Source organism: Platalea leucorodia (assembly GCF_965183815.1).
Source record: "Platalea leucorodia genome assembly, chromosome: 21".
NCBI classification, from domain to species: domain Eukaryota; kingdom Metazoa; phylum Chordata; class Aves; order Pelecaniformes; family Threskiornithidae; genus Platalea; species Platalea leucorodia.
Window position 1 is genome coordinate 2,289,333 of NC_138843.1, and position 21,716 is coordinate 2,311,048.

Genomic DNA, 21,716 nt, shown 5'->3' on the forward strand with positions numbered 1-21,716 from the left:
TGTTCTGTACTACTACTATCTCACACTTCTCTTCTGTGGCTGCAAGCTGCCAAGGTGGAGCTGGGTATGGATCCTAAAATTCTGGCAGTGACCATTTCATAGCCCCGCGTGTCTTGGCCAGTGCCGCCTTGTATTGCTCATGGATGGGGGCTGACCAGACCAGCGTGTGCCACGCCTGGGTGAGTCACGTCTCTCGAGGGAGGCCACGCTCAGACCGTTCCCAGGAAGGGAGAGGGAGGACCCGAGTCAAGCTGCTGCGCATCCCAGCAGAGCTCTCTCTGAGTCGGGGAGAGGCAGACGCAAGCTGCAGCGTGGTGCTCAGCTGAGACAGCAGCTCCGACAGCTCGGTGGAGCACTGTGCTGCCTGCCACTCTCCCCAGGACCTGCTCTGAGCTGGGTCAGGCCACGGTACAGCCTGAGACTCAGCTCTTGTGCTATTTAAGGCTCTTCCCGACCCTTATGCATTTTATATCTTCAAAGTACAACCTAGCATCACTGGAGAACTGCACCAGACCCACAGCAAAGACAACTGACCCATTGACAGTCTAGGTTGAGTGCAAGAAGGTCTACAAGGCATGCAACAAGTCACAAATGTAAGGAATCTGCAGTTAATCTTCCATCCTGCAGGAAGCTCTCCTTGTTTCACACAGTGTTCAACCTCTTCATGTCAGCCTAAGAGTCAGCCAGGGCCAGACTCTGTTTAACAAAAAAGCCATGAAAAAACCACAGTGCTATGAAAAGCACAAATTCTAGGCTGCTGCTTATCTCCAGGTCTCGTATGAAGCCAAAGTCCAGGTGCGACCGCACACAAGGCGCAGTCCCAGCCCCCCAGCTCTCTCGTCATTACGGTGCGTAAAATCAGCGTGGAGAGGGCTGCTGAGCTCAGCCTGTGGGGAGGGTACCTGGGTACCCACAAGGAAGGGGTGCTATGCGCTGGTCATGCAGGGATCCTGAAATAGTGCCTCCTCTCGAGACTCAGCAGCCCAACATATGACATCCTGAGGAGGTGTAACCCCCTGGAAGTATTGTTTCTGTCTAGTGGGGGAAGTATTACACCCCGTCATATTGTTAAGTGCAAATTCCTCCCCTCAGCTCTTGTGAAATCAGTGCTGCTGCAGTAGGAACAAACGCGGCCCGTTCAGCCTGTTCATTGCAAACACAGGGTGCTGTCCGCCTCTGGAAACTTTGCTGTTGGAGCTGCCCGGTCCCTGGCAGGAGGCTGGACGCTGTTTCCCCGCGCACGGCATACCTGGAGGCCAGCGGTACTCCTCATGCATTTGCTGTGCCTCGCTCTGTCAGCTAGTCCCGGTCCTGGCTGCGCTCCTTTGCTTTTCCATTGTCGGGAACCAGGAACAGAGGCCATTTTCCTTTACGCTCTCCGCTACGGGTGCTAGTTGCAATTCTTTTCCTTGCCAGAATAATCTGAATAGTGGCTTTTTGATGAGATCTGTCCTGCGCTCAGCATTTGTTAAAAGTCTTTTATTGAGGGATTGCAGGGCAGTGTGATGGATGGTTCTGGGAGGCACTTTCCGTTGCAGTCTTCCCTTCTTCTACACTAATGAAAACCCATTCATCACCAGCTATTTCCACAAATGCCCTAAATCTGTGGTTAGCAATGAGGCAACCCTACTGTAGACGGCATAGCAGCAAAGCTCTAATTCCATCTGCCCCACTCTAGTGAGCATTTAAAAAGGACTTCAATTATGTTTCAGAACAGCAGCACTCCAACACGGCCCCACCATGCGCTTTCCAACGCTCACCCCTTCCCTGGATTTGCTTCTCTTGCTTCAAAAGGAGAAAATCTTGTGTTACAAAAGCCAGCGATGAATGACAAGGCTGCGGTTTTATGTTTGCTCCTGTCTCACAGTTACAATTACTGTCAGCAACTCAATAACAGTGGCTTCCTTGCTGGGGGAGAAATGCTGCTGATTGCAGGTACCTTGAGAGACCTAATTCTTTTGGCAAATGAGGATCTTAATTATTCATAGAAAACCTAGACAGAACATTAATAAAGGGAACATGGGGAAAATGGTTCACGTGTGAGATCAGGATGAACAAATAAAAAAATCTTGCAATCTTCTCCTCTTCGCACGACGTTCTGATGAACAGCAGCAAGGTGTGATTCTCTGCGCGGAATCCAGACCCGTGACAAGGTCCCTCTGCCCAGCTCGGCAAGAGGAAACGAAGCTTTGCTATTACAGGACGTGCCAATAATAGAGCCTCAGAAAAAGGATGTGTCTAATGCAAACTCCATCTGCCAGATGCCCATACAGGCCTTCCAGGCTGAACAGGAATGCAATTCCAGTCGAGACCTAGAGCTGACCCGGCAGTCAGAGAGGCAGACCACCACCCGCTCGCTCTGCAAAAACTCCCTCGCCTCTCCGCGCTTTGATTTCTCCTCCTCCACAAAGTAGATAATTACCCTCCCTGAAGGACGGTTAGACTTAAATTCCTAGCATCTACAAGGTGCCTGGAGAGCCAAGAGAAGAAAAGGTTAGCACAGGCCAGACTGGTTAATACCCTAAGTCTGTTGAGTGATTTTAAACAAGAGGTAAAAATCTTTCTTTTCCAAAAAAGCTGCTGCAGAGCCCCCTGGTAATGCGCGTTGTGTTGTTAGGCAGCCTCACATCAAAGTTCCTTAACAGGTTGTCTTTGATATCTGTATTTTTGTGAGAACACACGGAAGCAAGTTCTTGATGGAGGGAAAGCAACTAGGCACTTCATTTTAAATCTCCAAAGGATCAAACTTGGGGGAATTTGTAGTTAAATAGCACCATTAATGAAAAATAGGTGACCTAATCCTTTTGAGCTCCTGCATCTGGGCTGCAGAGATCAGCTGCTCTGTTACTCAGAGGACAGGTTATTTTTAGTTCAGAAATGGTCTGTTTACACTTGACAGCACAGGCAAGCGGACTCTGAGAGTGTAACCCCCCCATGCACACACTGGAAGACAATTTCTGTGTGCACCAGGGAAGGCAATTAAATGTGTGTTTTGGAAAATGTCCACGAACACATAATAAAGCCCCAAAAATCCAGTGAGGTTCACAGTCCCCTTTCCCAGAGTAATTTATAATTATTATCGTTATTAGATTGTGGTGTGTAAAGGCAGTTTCTGCTCCGAGGGAAAAGAACATGAGCTACAGCACTAATCATCTCTGCACAAGGTCCTACCTCCTCCGTCAGCTTCCCTCCACCCTACCAAAAAAGCAGCAGCTGGAATAATGCTGGAAACGAGACACTTGTGGTAAGAGCAAGCAACACTTCAGACACAAGAGACATGGCAGCTCCAGCAACAGGTAATCTAAGGGAGCAGCACTCGCACGCTCCCGTCAGCTCACGGCTGCAGCAACGCTTGCATCCACCCGGCTCCCCGGGCTCTGCTGGGCGCAAGCCTGCGAAGCGAGAATCAAAGGTACCGAATTCCATTTCCTCGGGTGCCGCCGTCAGCTGCAGCCGCAGGGAGTTGCCAGGTGGAAAGGGGCAGGGGGCCGGTATCGCCTCTGTCCCCGTGGCACGCAGGGAAGGGCCCTGCGGTCGGCAGCACCGGCTGTTTGGGGGCCTGCGTCCCCTTTGTACTTCACTGGGACTTGCATAGGCTGCCAGAAATGTGAATTGTCACCCCTTTCTCGCATACCCCGTCCTGCAGTCTGCACATGCGTGACACTGTGTGCTCCGGAGAGAACAGGGCAGCCTCTCTGCCTCGGCGCTAGCTCCTCGCCCTGCTGCTAGCTTATATTTCCCAAGGGCTGGTAGAAGAACAAGCGAGAGAGGATGCTGTATATAGTCTCTGCCTTCTGTTACCACCAATGCCGGGCTAACAGGGTTTCAAATCCCAGCAGGCAACAGACAGAAAACATTTCACTCTAGCCTTGCTGGCTGGAGATATTAATGTCCAGACCTTGTTATGGGTAGATGAAAACAGTGTCTGAGCCTAGAGGTTGGAGGCATGAGTGCCACCCCTCCTGTCATCCCAACCTGGGAGCAGCACAGCTTGTCATGTTTGGGCTTGGGAATTCAAGAATGATACCGGGAAGCACTGAGCAGAGATGAAGGGACGGGGATGAGGCACTGCAACGGGCTAGCGCTGTGCTCACAGCTTCGCTTTGCAAGGCCAGAGCAGAGTCTTCTGCTCCGTGACAACTGCTCGCCCTCCCAGAGGTGACAGGAGTCCAAAGCAAGTCATGCAGGGATGCATTCCCAGGAGACGGAGCTGCTGCAGGGAGTGAGAGACGGGTATGAATTAAACAGAGCCAGCAGGGAGGTTTTCTTAGCACAGAAGCAAAAAAATTCCAGGTATTCCTTCCCTGTCTCTTTTCTTGGAGCCCTGATGCAGGAGGAGGAACTAGGGGAGTTACAGTGTGAAGCATGTCATATCCAGAGTGAAGACACATGTCTGGGCAGCTGCAGTCAAGCCCCAAATGAGGCTGTGCCACGGACAAGGCGTTTAATCAGCAAAAACTGGCAGGGAAGAGCTTTAAGGTGCAGCAGGGAAGGTGAAGGTTCAGCGAAGAAACTGCAAGGAGTTGGAAGGAGAGCCCTGAAACGGAGAAGCAGCCATAACTACGATGGAGCATTGCAGGGTTCAGGATCAGTCCTGGCCTGCAAGCGAAGGGAAAATCCTGAGGCTTGAAGCACGGACCCGGGAGGATCCTGCCAGCGCAGCACCCCGCTGGGACCACTGTCTCCCCGCTTTCTCAAGCCGAATCTTTACTATCCGGCTGCCCAGCCAAGAAGCCCTGTGCTGTATTTCCCTCTGAACAAGGACTGGAGCCAGCAGCGAGGGCGTCCGGAGCACGCCAGCTGCCATCTACCGGCTAACCTGGCGGTGGGCCCCCCAGGGCCGCACGCAAGCCGCCCCGGGAGAAGGGCTTGGAGGGGAAAAGGCCATTCCTGGTAGAAAAGCTTGTTAAGCAGCTTTTTAAGGCTTTCAAAACAGCTGAGTTTGTGTTTGCAAAGAGCATCCAAAGGTAACGGTGCAGGCTGGAGCGGTGAGGTTTCGGGCAGCGTGAAGAACCCCCGTGGAGGTACAGCCGTGTTAAACGCACACGGAGATGGCGTGGGTGCACCAAGCGCAGCCCCTGCGAGGGGAGAGCTGGAAATGGCTGCACCTGCAGCCGGCAGCCGCAGCGCTGGAACACGAGCTCCAATGCAGCACTGCTGTCTGAGCAGAGAGAAATCAAAAGCCCGGCCCAAAGGTTACCCCAGACTATTTCATTGCAGCCGCCTTTTCTTCACTGTAGAGACCCAGAGCTTTCCTGGTACAGCACCCCTACGTGAAGGAGGTGCCAGCCCCAGAAGGTGACTGCCGTGTTACCAAACCTGCCCCCGCTTCCACGTCTCCTTGTTCAGCAGAAGTGCCAGTGTGGGGGACTGATCAAATACTGTATATCTCACCTATATCCCAGCCTCTCCCTTCTCCCTGCAAAACTTCTGGGAAGCACTCCTCGGAGATGGCTGTTCCTCCATAAGAGGGGCAGAGATGGGGTGAAACGCTCCAGGAAGAGACAAATATTTCCTTAAACACACACAGAGCAGCCGGTTTTGGCACGTGCCTACAGACCCATCGGCGTAAAGGCCAGACAGAGTTGCCCCGCGAGGCGGGAGGCAGAGGAGCACGTGCGTGCCGAGCCCCTCGGAGCAGCAGGGCCGGACGGTGGTTTCACACCCGGAGGAGACGGGAGGATGAGGAGGGCTGGCACGGGTGCAGGACTGTCCCCTCCTGCACACCCGGCGCAGCCCCCCTGCCAGCGCGGTGCTCGGCAGCCGCGCACACGGTCTGGGTGAGCGAAGAGGCACCGATCGGAGATGCTGAATTAAGAAGAGTTTCCATGGCAACCCAGCCAGGGAAACCCCCCGGAGCTGGGGAGCCTGGGCTGCAGCAGGGGAGAGAGCAGGGCTGCGGAGGGCACACGGCGGGAGGCGGCGGGCGCGCTCGGGCACGGCGGGGCGCAGAAGGCAGCCATGCTCGGGCCAGTTCTCCACAGCACAGACAGGGAGGGTGTCTGGGGTCCGGCAGGCAGAGCCGCACGCAGGGGAGGGTGGTGGTGCAGCCAAGATGCAAGCTAGGCTGTGATGAGAAGGCAGTCCTTCTATTCCTAGGGGGTCCCACCAGTTTATGACAGTGCTCAGAAACCCCAGAATGGAATATCCCACTTGGGGGGCAGTACTGACAGCGCGTACAGCAATGTCACCTTGGGTGACATTTGTCCTTTGGCCCTGGGCAAGATGTAAATTCCTCATCTGGGAATTTAAGGCATCTTTCTACATCCCAACTAGCAGAGCAACCTCTTTTTCTACTCGGCCACTCCCAAAACTGATTATCTGAAGCAAGAACATCTCGTCAGCACTACAGAGCTCTTATTTCCAGCACGTGTCCTACCCTCACAGAGAAGGCTGCTCAAGAAAGACAAGGGATGTACTAAAAGGAATTTTGAATAAAGCTTCAAGACAAGAGCCTTGATCAAACCCCACGTGTCACATTGTGCTGGAAGGAGACGAACCGAGAAACCCCCACCAGGCTGAAGCAAAGAGACTTCAGACGGCGGGTTAAGAAGTGTCTGCGAGAGGGAGGGGATCAACTGACGCTCAAAGGCCGTATCGGCACCCTCCCCAGGCAGGCAGGAGCAGCCTGTCCCAGAGAGGATGTCTTTTAATCTGCAGCTAACGGGCTCGCTCCACAAATTAGCATGCACGAGGCTGTAAAAGCTTTAGTATTCAGAAAGCATCAGTCTGATACAAACCTATTCGCTGCTGCTGCAGCAGCTGCCACCGGTGACAGCGAGCTGTGCTACAAGGCAGGCTGTTGAGTGCTTTTTTCCTTCCTGGAGGGCACCCAGGAGGACGAAGGGAGGAGGAAGGCGTTCAGGCATCTCTGAAACGCAGGAGGTAGCACACCCATCTCGCCTGCCACCGGGCAGCAGACGGACCCGCACCTCCCAAGCCCCTGTCGGCGCCGCGCTCCTGCACGGCGTGACGGCACCGGGAGCTCCTGGTGTGCGGAGCCAAGGGAACACCACCTTTCCTCTGCCAGACCTCACCGCGCACAGGCCACCGCACAGACCGCGTGCTCCCAGGAGTGGAGCTCGGCTGAGGTTGCGTGAAGGGACTGAGGGATGTAACGCCCACAAGCAGCTCAATCCTTATCCAACTCATCTCTTGAAATAAAACCGATTTTATCTCCAAGCTCTTTGCCCACACGAGTGCTGCTCCCCACCCCTAAGATCCCACAACTCCCCTGTGTGCTGAAGGTCAAACATCCAGTCACTTGTTGCAATAAATATTTATTTGGGCACTGACCATAGAAACTATTTTTGTAAGCCAGAGGACAGAAATAACAGATCTTCACTCTCAAGTCATAGAAAGCTCTGAACATGCAAGAAGGCACTGAGGATCAAACCTGACATCAGAACAGAGCTGGCCAAACTCTGGCCTCAGCTGCTCTGGGATTTTAAGTTCTGTTCTCCATAGGGAAACACAGCTGTTTCTTAGGAGAGCTCAGCCCCCTCCAGCCTAACCAAAGGATGCAAATCTACCCAGGGAGGCCCAGAACCCTACAGAGCAGACCCAACTATAAACCACGCTGGTGAGTCTTGGATGGCAGAAGAAACAAGGCAATCCTGCTCCTGGGGTTCTTCTTCTGTGCCAGAAACGGCCTTTGAAGTGACTGATCCTCTGGGAGAAGAGTCCCCAGCAGCCCCGGTCTCCAAACCACGACTCTGCTACCCCTGCGGAGAGCAGCCCAGGGCTGGAGTCTGAGCCAGGGCAGCCCATCGCAGGCAGGAGCATCACTGAGATGTATGAAGCAGAATTACCCCAAGAAGAGCCCAGGACCAGCCACACAATACAACCTCCCCACGTGCTCCAGGAATTTTCCTCTTGGAAAACTCTGGGCTATGGCACAGATAGGGGCTGAGCTCATTTTGTCACAGTATTTTTAGACTCTGGCTCAGGGGAGAATCTGTTGATATAAACAAGCGTGAGTGGCAATCGCCAGCCCTTGAAGGGAAAGAGCAACGACTGAATGAAGGGGGAAGAGAGAGAGGATCTTTATTTCCCTTCACGTCACCAAGAATTCAGGTCTGGCCTCTCCTTTGCTGGAGGAAGGAAACATGCTCTTGAAAGACACTCTTCCAGGAGACCGATCCAGCCTGCCAGGAACGGCCCAAGCCAGCAGCATTGCGCAGGAAGGAAAAATAACGGAGGTGGTTTGTCAAAGCGTCCCTTCTCCCCTCGCCCACCTCCCCCGTACTCTCCAACACTGATTTCAGGTCAGAAGTGTCCACATTAAACCGTGTTAGATCCCAGTATTCCCAAAGCAGCAGCAACGTCAGGGCAGGCCGCGCCAAGCGAGTCAGGCCAGAGGATGTTACTTCTCTTGCGCAGCGTGCAGTTTGTTCCGCCGCTCCATCTTCTTCTGCAGTTTCCTCTTCAGCTGCAGTTGCTTTTTCTTCTGCAGCGTCTGCTGGACCTTCTCACGGCATTGCTTGTTTTTCTTCTTGATCTTGGCTAGCTCTGCCTTCCTTTTTGCCTCCAGATCTGGATCCTGCAATGCCAAATGCCAGCACACTAGTGACACTCCCAGGGACAGCGCTAGCCCCTTTGCCTTTCCTAGGTGCCCACGCTGCCTTCTAGCCCGTGACTGAGTAGGCTGCAGAAGTCAGACACGACCCCAACGCATTTTTTAATATCAGTCACCCTTTAAGATAAAACTTCACCACCCTGAAGGGGAGTGAAGCGGACACCCCACAGCAGTGAGGGAGGAACTGTCGTTGCTTTTCCACACCGATGGCATTATACCAGCTACTGATCAAAGTAGTTTATATAGCAGCAACTCTCACCTTCCCTTCGAGGATCATTTGTTTCCGCTTATTTATTTCTTTCTTCTCATCAAAATCCATTCCCTCCAGTGTCTGTCAAAGCAAAAATCCAGCAGGGCAATCAGTAACCAAGCACTAAGTCCGACATGGAGAAAAGCAGTGCAGCTCTGAAGGGTCAGCAGAACCTCACCAGCGCGCACACGTTTGGTAGCCTGCAGACCTTCCCCCCAGAGTACCAGCCTCCAGCCTCAACACTCGGCAGCACAAAACAGGCTGCAAAAATGTGCAATAATAGAGAAACCCTAGGGAAGATAACTAAAACGACCCTCCCCACACACAAGTCTATGTGCTTCCGCTAGAAAAAGGAACAAAAGTTCTTATTTACGTGCTCAAGAGCAAAGCTGCGTATCCAGAGCCGCACGTTAGACTGCAACAAATCTCCCGGTTACACCCAGCTGCCCAAGATCTCCAGTCCTCGGAACAAAGGGGCTTCAGGTTTGCACACTTACTATTTCACATTCCCTCCTGGTGACGTTCACTTGGGTGAGGATGTCAAGCACAAACCGCTCCTCCACAGAGAACTCCTGCAGCTTCAGTTCTAAATCAGGGCGAGACATTTACAGACCACGGTTGGTCACAAAATCCAGGGGCAGATTCTCAACTAGTAAAAAACCCACTATAGTTCCACTGGTGATCAGTGCAATTGTCAGCATATGCTATGATCACTCTGACCTCTTCAGGCCTGCAGCAAAGGATTAAATCCTCCCCTCTGCCTACAGTTCCCCATAGCACAAGCTGTTGCATTTATTAGGTTTACTTCCTAAAAAAAAAAAAAGATTAAGTCTGAACCTATGCAAAGCAACCTGTTCTTTTTGTCCACCTCAGCATATGCACTAGCAAGGAAGTAAGGAAGAAGCTGGCTGCTTTCATAAAAAGGTAATAGAGCGAAAGTTCAACGCACTGGTTCTCCTCCACTAGAAACAGCAGGAAGACAAACACGTTCATGCCTGGCACACTCAAAAGAGCAGAATCAGAGCTGATGGAGATTCAAGTGCTCCTGCTCTTTCCCAAGCCTTAGCCACACAGGGACGAGAAGCCATTTTTATGCTGATGTTCTGGGTCATACATTCTGCACTGATGAAATCGGTGCTGCAAGTACCACAAGCACAAAGGAACATACACGATCCCACGTTTTAGCAGCATTACTGGTGCTCTACTCACTGATTTCCTCCTCAATAGCATGTACGAGATGGATGTCGTACTGCGTCACCAGCGTAATAGCTATTCCTTTCCGACCTGGATGATGAAAACACAGTGATATATGGATCTTGACAAGCAGAGGGAGATGAAGCCTAACCCATGCCAAATTCCATCCATCCCCATGAGTCGGCCTAGCACGTTATGGTGACGGGGTGCTCAGAGGGGTCTTTAGTTGCTCTGAAAATTCACGTAACTATTAGTGCAGATCAGACACAAGTCAGGGTCAGCCACCACTGCAATCTTAAGGCAGGATGCCCAGCCTGCACTGCACTGCAGCTGCTGTGAAGCCTCCTCGCACCCATTCAGGGCTCAGCCCCAGCACTGGGATCCCAGCTTTAGCCAGCAAACGGCACGCAGTTTTCCCTGCTCACCCGCACGGGCTGTCCGGCCAACCCGGTGAATGTAGATTTTTGGCAGGCCAGGAGTGTTGTGATTGATGACAACTTGTACTGTAGGAATGTCCAAACCTCTGGGATGCAGGGAAAGAGAACAGAGATTGAGAAACACTGTTTTAATATTTACACTGCTTTAATATATGCAGTTCAAGTTCCTGTCCTCTGCTTTCTCCAAGAGCCCCATATTCTCATGAAATAGTCGTTATTGGCTCGGGCTGACTCTAGGACAAACTCTCTCCTCATGCAGCTCTCCAGTAGTCACAAAACGCAACGTCGCCTTGCAGCCTGCCGTTCCCTCCCAGACCCAGAGAACGCACTAAGCCTCATCGAAATCATTCTCCCGCTAGAACACAAACGCACCTGCTGCAGCAAAACAAGCCAGGATCGGAGCCGCATCACACACAAGTGGGCTCCAAAACACAGCTCAGAGATGTTCTACAACAGAAGTGAACAGCCCTGTCCTACCCAAGCCGGGGGAATTTAAAGCTCTCCCTTTGCTAAACCCAGCCTAATCTCCACAGTGGTTCTGCTGCTTAAAAAGCAGGCTTAAGACCCTTGGCAACAGAGACCGCATTTTTCCCTTACCTGGCAGCAACATCAGTGGCAATGAGAATCTTAAAGATGCTGGACTTGAACTTTGCTAAAGCTGCAAATCGTTGCCGCTGTAAAGAGAAAAGTCTGTGAGGGATGCCGTGATCCAGCGGAGCTGTAGCACTTGGACAGGCGTCTGGCTGAGGGATGCAGCTGGAAGCATCCGTCCCCCAGATGTGTCCCGTCACTCACCTGTTTCATCATGGAATGCAGAGCTATAGAAGGAAAGTTGTATTTCCTAAGCATCATGTTCAGGACCTGGCAGTCCCTTGGAGGCAAAAAAAAATAACCAAAATGTAACGGGGGAACGTAAAGCTGATGGATCAGGACAGAGCTGGGGTTCCTCACGCTACAATTACCACAGGGCAGTTCGTTACGGAAGCGCTCTGACAGCGGTAGGGAGCGGGACACCCACTCCCCACCTGCTCACCCCAGAGAGCGTGACTGGATTCCCACTTGCTCTCAGGGAATGTCACCAGCTCCACGGCTCAATCCCAGTCCCTTGAACCACCCGAAGGAAGGGGACAGCCCAGGGGAGCAGACAGTGCTATCTGCCCCATCCCCTTCCCAGTATCCATCAGCAGGAGGAAAGGCAGATGCAGGGAGGTAAAGCAGCTTGGCCTTCTGGCATGCTACATTTCTGGTGGCCCTTCAGCCCCAGGCTGCTCAAAGGAAAAGGGGTTTCTCTACCAAATTTCAGAACAGACTAAGGAAGCAAATACTATCCCAGCCTAACACCGAATGCAGGGGGAATCTGGAATCTGAACTAGAAATGTAAAGGCACCCCTGCATTAAGAGCAATCACAAGGAACAATGCCACTCACTTGCAGGTTTTGGTAAAGATAATAATAGACCAGTCTTTGTGCTCGTCCTGGAAGGTCTGGATTAAATGGACGAGGTACGCGTCCTTGAGTGCTTCGGGTACAAGCAAGTAGCGCTGGTCCAATTCATCCACTGTCCGCACCCTGTCGGGAGGGGAAGGCAAAGCACCAAGAAGCACCGGTTTGGCGAGTGAAGGTGGGACACAATCACCGAATCAGCGGATGGCTGGGGTTGGAAGGGCCCTCTGGAGATCATCTAGTCCAGCCCCCCCGCTAAAGCGGGTTCACCTAGAGCAGGCTGCACAGCCTCGCCTCCAGGCGGGTTTTGAATATCTCCAGAGAAGGAGGCTCCACAGCCTCTCCGGGCCGCCTGTTCCAGCACTCGGTCACCCTCAAAGTAAAGAAGTTCTTCTGTATATTCAGCTGGAACTCCCTGTGTTTCAGTTTGTGCCCGTTGCTCCTTATCCCATCGCTGGGCACCGCTGAAAAGAGCCTGGCCCCATCCTCCTGACACCCGCCCTTAAGGTATTTGTAAATGTTAATAAGATCCCCTCTCCATCTCCTCTTCTCCAGGCTAAACAGAGGCAGCTCTCTCCGCCCTTCCTCATAAGAGAGATGCTCCAGTCCCCTAATCGTCCTCGTAGCCCCTGCTGGCCTCTCTCCAGTAGTTCCTTGTCTGTCTTGAACTGGGGAGCCCAGAGCTGGACGCAGCACTCCAGAGGGGCTCCCTCGGCCTGCTGGCCACACTCTTCCTAACGCACCCCAGGATACCGCTGGCCTTCCTGGCCGCAAGGGCACGCTGCCGGCTCGCAGTTAACCCGCTGTCCACCCAGCCGGTCAGCCCTAACCTGTACTGGGGCGCGGGGTTACTGCTCCCTAGGTGCAGGACCCTGCCCTCGCCTTTCTTGAACCCCGTTAGGTTCCTCCCACCCAGCTCTCCGGCCTGTCCCGGTCTCGCTGAACGGCAGCGCAGCCTTCTGGCGCATCAGCCACTCCTCCCAGTTTTGTATCGCTGGCAAACTGGCTGGGGGTACGCTCTGTCCCTTCATCCACTGATGAATAAATTGAACGAGACCGGACCCAGCACAGACCCCTGGGGAACACCGCTGGCCACGGGCCTCCAACTAGACTGTGTGCCTACACACGGGAGGGGAAGGACGGCGAGGAGACAAGATAACGGAGAGGAAACGGGATTCTTCATCGCTCAGCAGAGCGGATGAAAACTTACTCGGACACAGCCTCCCAGAAGAACGGTCTGTTCGCGGCCAGGCTCTTCAGCTCGTTCAGCGTATCGGTTAGCGTGGCGCTGAACAGCAGCGTTTGTCTGCGTGCTGGAACGGCCTCCAGAATCACCTCCAGGTCCGCCGTGAAGTCGGCGCAGCCCTGCTCCAACAACCGGTCAGCTTCATCCAAAACCTGGGCACAGCCGAAAATACACGAGATCATCTGCATACATACCTACAAAGCTAAAAATCTTAAAAGCATTAAAAAAAAACCACAAACTGGAAAGCTGCCTTACCAAGAACTTCAGTTTTTTAAGGCTGAAAGTGTTGGAACTGCGGAGGTGATCCGCCAGCCGGCCGGGCGTAGCGATGACAACGTGGGGTTTACGGGAGAGCTCCAGTGCCTGCGCCACCATGTCTGCAACAAGAACCACGGGGCCGAGTTACGGGCAGCTGAACACAGGCCCTAAAACCGTTTGGTCTGTGAGGGCAGAAAATATCACTCTCCTTATTTCCACCAGTCTCCGCCACCTTGGGCACTGGATACCAGTACAAAGGAAAGACACCGTGGGGAAAGCGAGCCTCCCCATGCGCCCTGCTCGTTCCCAACCCAGCCATAGCGGGGCCGCAGGGGAAGGGCGCGGGCTCCGAGCCCCGGGGGCCGCAGGGGAAGGGCGCGGGCTCCCACCCCCGGGGGCCGCAGGGGAAGGGCGCGGGCTCCCACCCCCGGGGGCCGCAGGGGAAGGGCGCGGGCTCCCACCCCCGGGGGCCGCAGGGGAAGGGCGCGGGCTCCCACCCCCGGGGGCCGCAGGGGAAGGGCGCGGGCTCCGAGCCCCGGGGCCGCAGGGGAAGGGCGCGGGCTCCGAGCCCCGTGCAGCGGCACTCACCCAGGCCGCCCACCACCACGCAGTCCTTCAGGCCGAGGGGCTTCCCCAGGACACGGAACTGCTCGGCGATCTGGTACGCCAGCTCCCTGCCAGGGAGGAGAGAGCTGAAGCGGGGCCGGCCGCCACGGCGGAGCCCGCCGAGACCGGCTCGCCCGGCCCGGGCCCTCCCGGGGCCGCTCCGTACCTGGTGGGCGTCAGCACCAGGCAGAAGATGCCGTAGGGGTCCTCGGAGAGCACCTGCAGCACGGGCAGCACGAAGGCCGCCGTCTTCCCGCTGCCCGTCTTGGCGCAGCCCATGCAGTCGCGACCTGCGAGGGAGGCGGAAGGAGGGGGAACCGTGAGCGGCCGTTAACGGCGGGGCGGGGCGCGGGACGGCCGGCGGCCGCACTCACCCTGCAGCACGGCGGGGATGCAGGCGGCCTGCACGGGCGTGGGCCGGGTCAGCCCCACCTGCCGCGCCTGCTCCGCCAGCCACGGCGCCAGCCCCAGCGCCCGGAACTCCGCCATGGCCGCACACGGCGCCACCGGGAGCGCGTCACCGGGCGCGCCCGTCCCCCTCATTGGCTGCTTCGCTCCCAGCCTGCCTCGCTCGGCAGCCGCTTCCGGCGCTTTGGTGACGTTTCCAAATCTTTGCGTGCCCATTGGCTGGCGCCGGAGGTCTCCATGGAGACCGCGGCTCCCGGCAGCCGCCGGGGCTCAGCTGCTTCCGGAGACGTGTCTGAGGCGGGGAAATGGCGTCCGGGGCGGGTGCGGGCTCCGCTGCTCAGGGCGGCGACGCCGACGAGCTCTTCGACGTGAAGAACAGCTTCTACATCGGGGCCTACCAGGCCGCCATCAACGAGGCGCAGCGGGTCAAGGTAGGGGCGGGCGGGCTGTCCGTCCTTTGGGCCGCGGGCCGGTGCCTCTCCTCGGGACCCGCTCCCCTCGGCCGCCCCGGCGCCTAAAGGGGCGAGCCTGGGGCTGCCCTTCGTCCCTGCCCGCCTCGTCCCAGGCTGTTTTCGGTGCTCCCCACCTCCCTGCTCTAGCAGGGGGACGCCGGGGAGGAAGGGGGCTCCCGGGGGCCCCGGGAATGCGTGTGGGGGGGGTCGTTTCTCTGGGGGACTCTCGTGTGCGGGGCTGGGCCGTTGCGGGGCCGGGTTACGGCTGTGCGGGTTGCTGAGAGAGGTTCTTGTTTCCCGTCCCCCCTTCAGCTGTCTACTCCAGAGAAGGAAGTGGAGCGGGACGTTTTCCTATTCCGAGCCTACATCGCCCAGGTGAGGTCGCAAGCGTTGTGTTCGCAGCAGCATAACCTGCGCGGGGCTCGGGGAGGCTGCCAGTGGCGTACGGCCTCGCGCAGTTTGGCGATAATCCCTCCTGCAGCGCTGGGGCGCAGCGCGTCCCCCAGAAGTGACGCGATTGTGAACGCCGTGTGTTGTCGGCGGGGTCGGGATGAGCTGATGAGACCTCTTGGAGAGGTACTTTTTTATCTTTAAAATGACGCATGGCCGCAGCCCTCAGTTGTGAAGTTCGGCTGTGCTTGTGGAGTACGATGGGAGACCTGAAGTAGAAATTTGCCGTTACTGGTGGTTGTTGTTGTAAAAAAGGTGTTAGAAAGCAAACAATTATTTCTTACATTCTTAAAAATGAGTAAATTATAGATTCTTTTTCTTTGCCTTCAATAGAGAAAATACGGTGTTGTCCTGGATGAAATTAAAGCCAGCGCTAGTCCTGAGCTGCAGGCGGTGAGGATGTTTGCCGAATATCTTTCAAATGAGCATCAAAGGTAAGTCTGATAGTAAGCTGGAAGTCAAGCCCTGTCTAACAGGGAACCTGTTTCCATGTAGAAGCTTTCTTGTGGGAGTGTGGTCTTTATTGTGATTTTCTGTGGTTTTGCAGTGAATCTCAAAAAGGCAGAATGGTGTGGGGGGGCAGGATCTTTTTGTCTTGCTTAGTAACGAAACATTCCCCAATTCTCACCCTTGCTCTTCATAGGGATGCAATTGTTGCCGATTTGGACAAGAAAATGGCAAAAAGTGTTGATATAGCCAATACTACTTTCTTGCTGATGGCTGCTTCCATCTATTTCCATGACAAAAATCCTGATGCGGCTCTGCGTACTCTGCATCAAGGGGAGAGCTTGGAATGGTAAGCGTGCCTCACCCTGGCATCGCGGAGGTGTGCGCTAGCGAAGCCTTCCTCCTGTCTGGGGAGAGGTGCCGTGGAGATGGCCTGGCTTATCTCTAAACAGCTTTGAAACCATGGAGAAACTGCTTCGAGGTTTGCCTTCTAAGCAGTAAGTGATTTGGTGCTCGCCCTACGACATCAAGTCTATTGCTCCCTTGTGAAACTTAAGAACCTGATTTATTGATTCGTGTCTGTTCGGAATTGCTGAAATGAGCATTATGTCAATGCAGCGAGGGAGCACTTGGGAGCTAGGAGCAGCTTCCCCGCTCCGGGTCCAGCTCCCAGAACCGCCTGTGCCGCTGGCTCCCCGCGGCAGGGAGGCTGGTCCCCGGGCGCTGGCCGCACGTCTCTGCCAAGCAGCAGGCTCCCCGGCAAAGCTGCAGCCGTAAAGCCTGCAGCTGGGAAAATCACTCTGCTCTTGCTCGTTGCAGCATGGCCATGATGATCCAGATTCTTCTGAAGCTCGACAGGCTTGATCTGGCTCGGTAAGGTTGCGTCCCTTTGCTTCTTGCTCTTGTGGGGTGGGATAAGAGAATTTTCATCACCAGCCTGCCCCGAGGTGCAGCATTTTAACACCTGCAGCAGACAGAAGAACTCGTGTGTAGGCATGGGTGCGCTGCAAAAGGTTTTTATTCTTCAAGTTGCAAAAGTTGTGGCGATAATAGAGCTGGATACAGCTAAAGGAAGAGGTGAACTTCCAGGTTTAATCTTACCTTCAGCAGAATGCGGTTTGAATCTCTAGTCCTGGGTTTCTAACGTCCCGTGGGGAAGTGAAGCAGGGAGGTCTTTCACACATTGTTTCAGAAAATACTAAGAGGTGTTTGTGCCACGTTAGCAGCTTGCTGTGGCTGTTGTGCTACAGCTGTGGAAGAACCGAGAGAGGAAACGACAACCTTTTGTTTCTGTCTTAAAGAAGCGCAGAAGATGCCTTGTCTTTCTCTTACCTGATTCCCACTTTTGCTCCTGCAGCAAGGAACTCAAGAAGATGCAGGAGCAAGACGAGGATGCGACTCTTACTCAGCTGGCAACTGCCTGGGTGAACCTGGCCATAGTGAGTGGCGTCAGTGGGGGTCCCTAGCCTGCAACATCCGAGAAACACCACTCCGTATCTTGCTCCCGATTGCTCTTTTCACATCATGCTTTCAGAAAAGCATGCGGGTTTTTTGTTGGGTTTGGGGTTTTTTTTCCCCCCCTTCCTTCAAGTACACAGAAAATATTGGTAGCCGGCTTCACGAACTAACTGGCTGTTTTGATTGTCGGCCTTTCATCTGTGCTCCTTAGCCTTCAGCTCACACAGGGAAGAGCTAAACCACGCTTAAGTAATTCACAAAATATTATAGTATAAAATGGAAAGCTGCAGTGTTACTAGCAGCCAGACCTTGCAATTAAACTCCAAGAAAAAAAAGTAATTCTCTGCTTAGAGCAGACCGGTTTTAAGCATGTTTGTGAATCAGACAAAAGCGTACCAGGTTTGGTAGTCCAGATAATCAGGTGATTGGAGATAAGTAGTCTCCTAAAATTCGGTGAAGTCCAAGGTTATGCATGCAATAACCGGTTCTACTATTAAAACTTCTTTTTTTAGCGTTCACTTGGTTTTGTCATGAAATCTCTCATACGTAGCCCCTGCCTTACAATAGCCTGTGGCTAGGTTTTCCTTAAGATCTTAGTTTCCACAAGGGATCCCACCTCTAATTGGTGGGAGCTGCTCCATGTGGAACCTTTCTGAAGCTGGAATTTTTTGAAAAGCAAGGCGTCCATACCTGCGTCTAATTATAAAAATATCATTTCATAATCCTTGTTTCGTAATCGATAATTACGTCAAACATCTGAAGTGGTTCTTCTGAAGTGGCTTTTTTTTTTTCTTTTTTTTAATGGAAACCTGGATCTTTTGATCATTTAAGTCATTCTTAATATTTTTGCATTTCTTTCATCTACGGTCTGACAGCGATCTGTTGTGGTACAGGAGATCACGTGAACGCCAACAGCTGGCAGCGTTGGTTCTTAGACATTTTATACCTGTGCTTTATAACCCTAGAAATGAACTTTGTGCCTGGTCCTTCAACCGTGGCAAGAACGTACAGGCTTCTTAGCGACGCGGCATGAAACTGAGGGTGTTTGTCTCCTCCCTTTGCAGGGCGGTGAGAAGTTACAAGATGCCTATTACATCTTCCAAGAGATGGCAGACAAGTGCTCCTCCACCCTCCTCCTACTTAACGGACAAGCAGCCTGCTATATGGCTCAGGGCAAGTGGGACGACGCAGAGGGAGTACTTCAGGAGGCACTGGACAAGGTACTTCTGGTTTTGCCAGGCAGACTTGCTCTCATGGGGATACAGAGTAAAACAGCGAGGACTTTCACTGTTAAACTTCCTGAAAATACCAGTATATCGATCTATATCGCGAGGGGTGGTCGCTGTTAATACCTACCTTCTCTTCTACTTTGCCTTTTCCAGTAAAGCGAGCTATGGGTTTGGCAGAACTTGTTCTTGCAGGACTGTGCTGGTTGTTACGTAGTCGCGGTAGAGGTAAGTCAGATAGATCGGGTGATTCTTCTTGTTTTCAGGACAGCGGCCATCCCGAGACCCTGATCAACTTGGTGGTCCTGTCACAGCACTTGGGCAAAGCACCCGAGGTGAGGCTTGGTGTATCGTACTCGGCGAGCAGATGCGATCAGCCCGTTCCCGCTGCTGAGGGCAGGCTGTCTGTTCCTAGCGCACGTGGTAACTTTGCTTGGGTTTTGCAATCTCGTGTTCTCATCAGGATCGGCACTAACAAAATAAAATAGTTCTGGGGTGCGGGGGGCTTGCATCTTCAATATTCAATAAAGTGTGTGTGGAAATACAGCTGTCGTAGACAACGATGGACTCGAGAGGAAGGCCTGGGTGGAAAAAGAAATCCCTTGAGTTCTGAGTTCAGTGCTCACTGATTGTTTTCTTGAACCCACTACTTAAGGTCTAATTTTTAAGTGCAAAGGTCTCACTGGGTTTGGCTGGGGCTGCTAACGTTCAGGACACTGAAAAAATCGTCGTTACTTGCTGCAACCAAATACATTGAAACGTGATGTTTTAAACTCTTGGCTTCTCCTCGTGTTATCTCAATTTTTAAGTTTATCTATCTCATCCCACCAGGTTACGAATCGCTATTTGTCACAGTTGAAAGACGCGCATAAAAATCATCCGTTCATAAAGGAGTATCAGGCAAAGGTACTAATTGCTTTCTAAAATGAAATTGAACTTCTCGTGCCTCATACCAGTGTCTGATGGGGCGAGCGGCTTCTTCACCAGTGAACAGGACTGCGGTTCTGGGGGGCAGGTCCGTGCTCTTTCTCTGTCACATCACGTGCCAGCACATTTTGTAGCCCCTGTGAGAGATGTTGGGGAACGCAAGGTGGGTGTTGAAGCAATGAGGTACCCAAAGCTGGTAACATCTTGAAGGAATAGCTCTGAGATTCTTAATCCGAGTCAGAAGTTTGTTACCATCGGACATTATGCTTAAATAGAGGAAACATCCTTCTGGAAGAGAGAATTTGGGGAGGGGGGAAGAAGGATAAAGGTAACAGCGATGGGAAAATGGAACAAATTGGGGAAAAAGAGAGAACTGATACAGGTGATCTTGCTTCTTAGAATTCCTTTTGCCTTAGTGAGCTGTGATAGTAGTGTTCCCTTCAACTAATGCAGGTTTTATTAAATTTTCAGTAAAGTTCACGGTTTGTTCATTTTACTTTTGTGTCTGATTTGAAGGAGAATGACTTTGACCGGCTAGCCATGCAGTATGCCCCCAGCGCATGAGGAGAGGGGAAGGAGTCGGCCGACCTGCTCTGCGGTACCTTGGGAAGCGGGGTTGATGCTCAAAGCCTCTCTGGTAACACGGAGAAGTGCCCTCTGCAAGTCGGTCTGGCTTAACTCGCTGCGGCAGGGTCTTGCAATCCAGCAAGCCGGTGCCAAACCTGTAAATAACATACAGCTGCTGGAATTTGGTAGCTGAAAAGCCTGTGTTCTGGCTTACCTGGGTCCTGAACTCTGTTTAAAATACAGTGGGAATCAAGAATATGTGACACTGTACCTTAAACATTCCTAATAAAGCCTTTCCTGGATCTGTGTGCCCCTTAATTTCAGGAATTCGGGTAATTCCACTCTGGGACTGAGCCCCGTCGTCTGTACGGAGGGTGCTCTGTGGCAAGAGTATGAAGGTTAATGTTAAGCATCTGCATTCAGTGCACGGATGAATCCCGAGTTCTGGATCTTCTTCCAGTCTGGCTGCTGACTCTTCCTTTAACCTCGGCATCCTCTGGAAGAAGGACGTGCGGCTGTAGGGGTTACTGCTGGTGAGAGGGAAAGCTTCCCCAAAATAAAAATAATCCGATTGTAATAGGCTCAGCCTTAATCTTAAGTTGGTAAAACGCAGTAGCGCACATCCTGGAGCCAGGAAGGCATTAGGCCTTCGCTTAACAACGTCCATCCCGCGGCCGGTGCGGAGGTGCACTTGTCACCGGCCGCTTCCGAAAGCACGGTTGCTGAGCCTGACGCGCCGTGGAACACGACGCCATCGCGCACCGGGGGATTGCGCTCTTCGGGAGCCTCGGGCTCCTGCCCGGCGTTTCGGAGTGCGTCGAGCCGTCGGGCGGTGTCGGGGATGCGAGGAGCAGGTGGCCGAGCGGAGCCCCCAGCGGGGACCTCCTGAACTCCGATACTCGAGTTCGCTTTTGCGTTATCTTTTGGGTTGCGTTTGGGGAGAGGGAGAAGAGGGGTGTGTACTACGCTGTCAGCATGGCTAACTGGCGTTTCCTTTGTGCCCACCTCGGCCGCGGTCGCTCTGAAAGGGCTCATTGTCTCCCTCCTTGGCTTGTTTAGCGAGCAGCTCTTTTCAATGAGGGGTTATTCATGGTCCGGTCTGGAATGAATGTTTCCTTTGTGGAGCTGTCTGAGGGAGCCGTGAAAGGGGCTTGTGTGTTCGGGGCAGCCATGACCCACTTGATGGGCCATGATAAATTGACTTAAAAATGTAAACAATAAAAGCAAGTGGCATAGCAGGAGCCAGCGCTGTCGATGTGAGAATAGGGGAACGCGTTGTTGGGACCTCCGAGAGGAACGAGTTTGTGTTTTCTCATCGCTGCCCCAGACCAGTTAGAGAGGTTCCAGAGAACTTGAAGGCAGAACGGCTGCGGTCGGAGGAATGACTTGAAATGAGATAAAACTCATTTATACTTTGTCTTTTTCTTTCCCTATCAAGCTGGTTCAAGTTACAGTTCCACGAGTGCCTGTGATGATGGTGATTAGTCGCTATCTCCAGTAGCAAGGATCCCGCAGCTGCAATTTAGCCGATAGTTTGGTGCTCTAGGACACAACCGAACTCCCTTTGCTCCTCCGCGGCCGAAGCCAAACACCGCTGCGCCGCTCCGGTGCTTTTGGCCTGAGGTTCCTGTCGTGCCTTACCGTGAGACAGTTTAAGTGTTGGCATTTCAGGAGAACCTTCGTCTTAAACTCATGCTTCTCCTGGCGAGCCGCAGGTCTGGCTGGCTGTACATGGCTGTGGATGTATTGCTTTTAAGTTTAACCATATAC

At 53.2% G+C, this 21,716-nt stretch overlaps 3 protein-coding genes across 6 annotated transcripts in view; 2 read left to right on the forward strand and 1 right to left on the reverse strand.

Moving 5' to 3' along the window:
• Window positions 1–4,307, forward strand: part of HOMER3 (homer scaffold protein 3) — a 28,623-nt gene extending 24,316 nt beyond the window's left edge. Inside the window, exons 10-11 of one of the 4 annotated variants that reach the window (XR_014230266.1) lie at window positions 47–848; window positions 3,090–4,307. The gene's annotated coding sequence lies outside the window, so the exon portion shown is untranslated. Of the gene's footprint in view, window positions 1–46; window positions 2,056–3,089 lie in introns of those variants that run through there. The other 3 variants (XR_014230269.1, XR_014230267.1, XR_014230268.1) reach the window with 3 other exon arrangements.
• Window positions 4,308–7,047: 2,740 nt separating this feature from the next.
• Window positions 7,048–14,547, reverse strand: DDX49 (DEAD-box helicase 49). Its single transcript, XM_082331429.1, has 13 exons — window positions 14,386–14,547; window positions 14,178–14,301; window positions 13,994–14,079; window positions 13,403–13,524; window positions 13,112–13,299; window positions 11,887–12,027; window positions 11,255–11,330; window positions 11,057–11,133; window positions 10,448–10,545; window positions 10,038–10,112; window positions 9,326–9,414; window positions 8,838–8,909; window positions 7,048–8,542 (listed from the first exon to the last, which is right to left on the reverse strand). Exons 1-13 carry the CDS (start codon window positions 14,498–14,500, stop codon window positions 8,366–8,368), a joined length of 1,440 nt encoding a protein of 479 aa, XP_082187555.1. The 5' UTR covers window positions 14,501–14,547; the 3' UTR covers window positions 7,048–8,365.
• Window positions 14,548–14,678: 131 nt separating this feature from the next.
• On the forward strand, window positions 14,679–20,248 carry COPE (COPI coat complex subunit epsilon). Its single transcript, XM_082331499.1, has 10 exons — window positions 14,679–14,850; window positions 15,184–15,246; window positions 15,655–15,755; window positions 15,965–16,117; window positions 16,588–16,641; window positions 17,126–17,207; window positions 18,291–18,446; window positions 18,719–18,787; window positions 19,284–19,358; window positions 19,896–20,248. The coding sequence occupies exons 1-10, from the start codon at window positions 14,725–14,727 to the stop codon at window positions 19,941–19,943; spliced, it is 927 nt and encodes a 308-aa protein (XP_082187625.1). The 5' UTR covers window positions 14,679–14,724; the 3' UTR covers window positions 19,944–20,248.
• The last annotated feature ends 1,468 nt before the right edge of the window (window positions 20,249–21,716 follow it).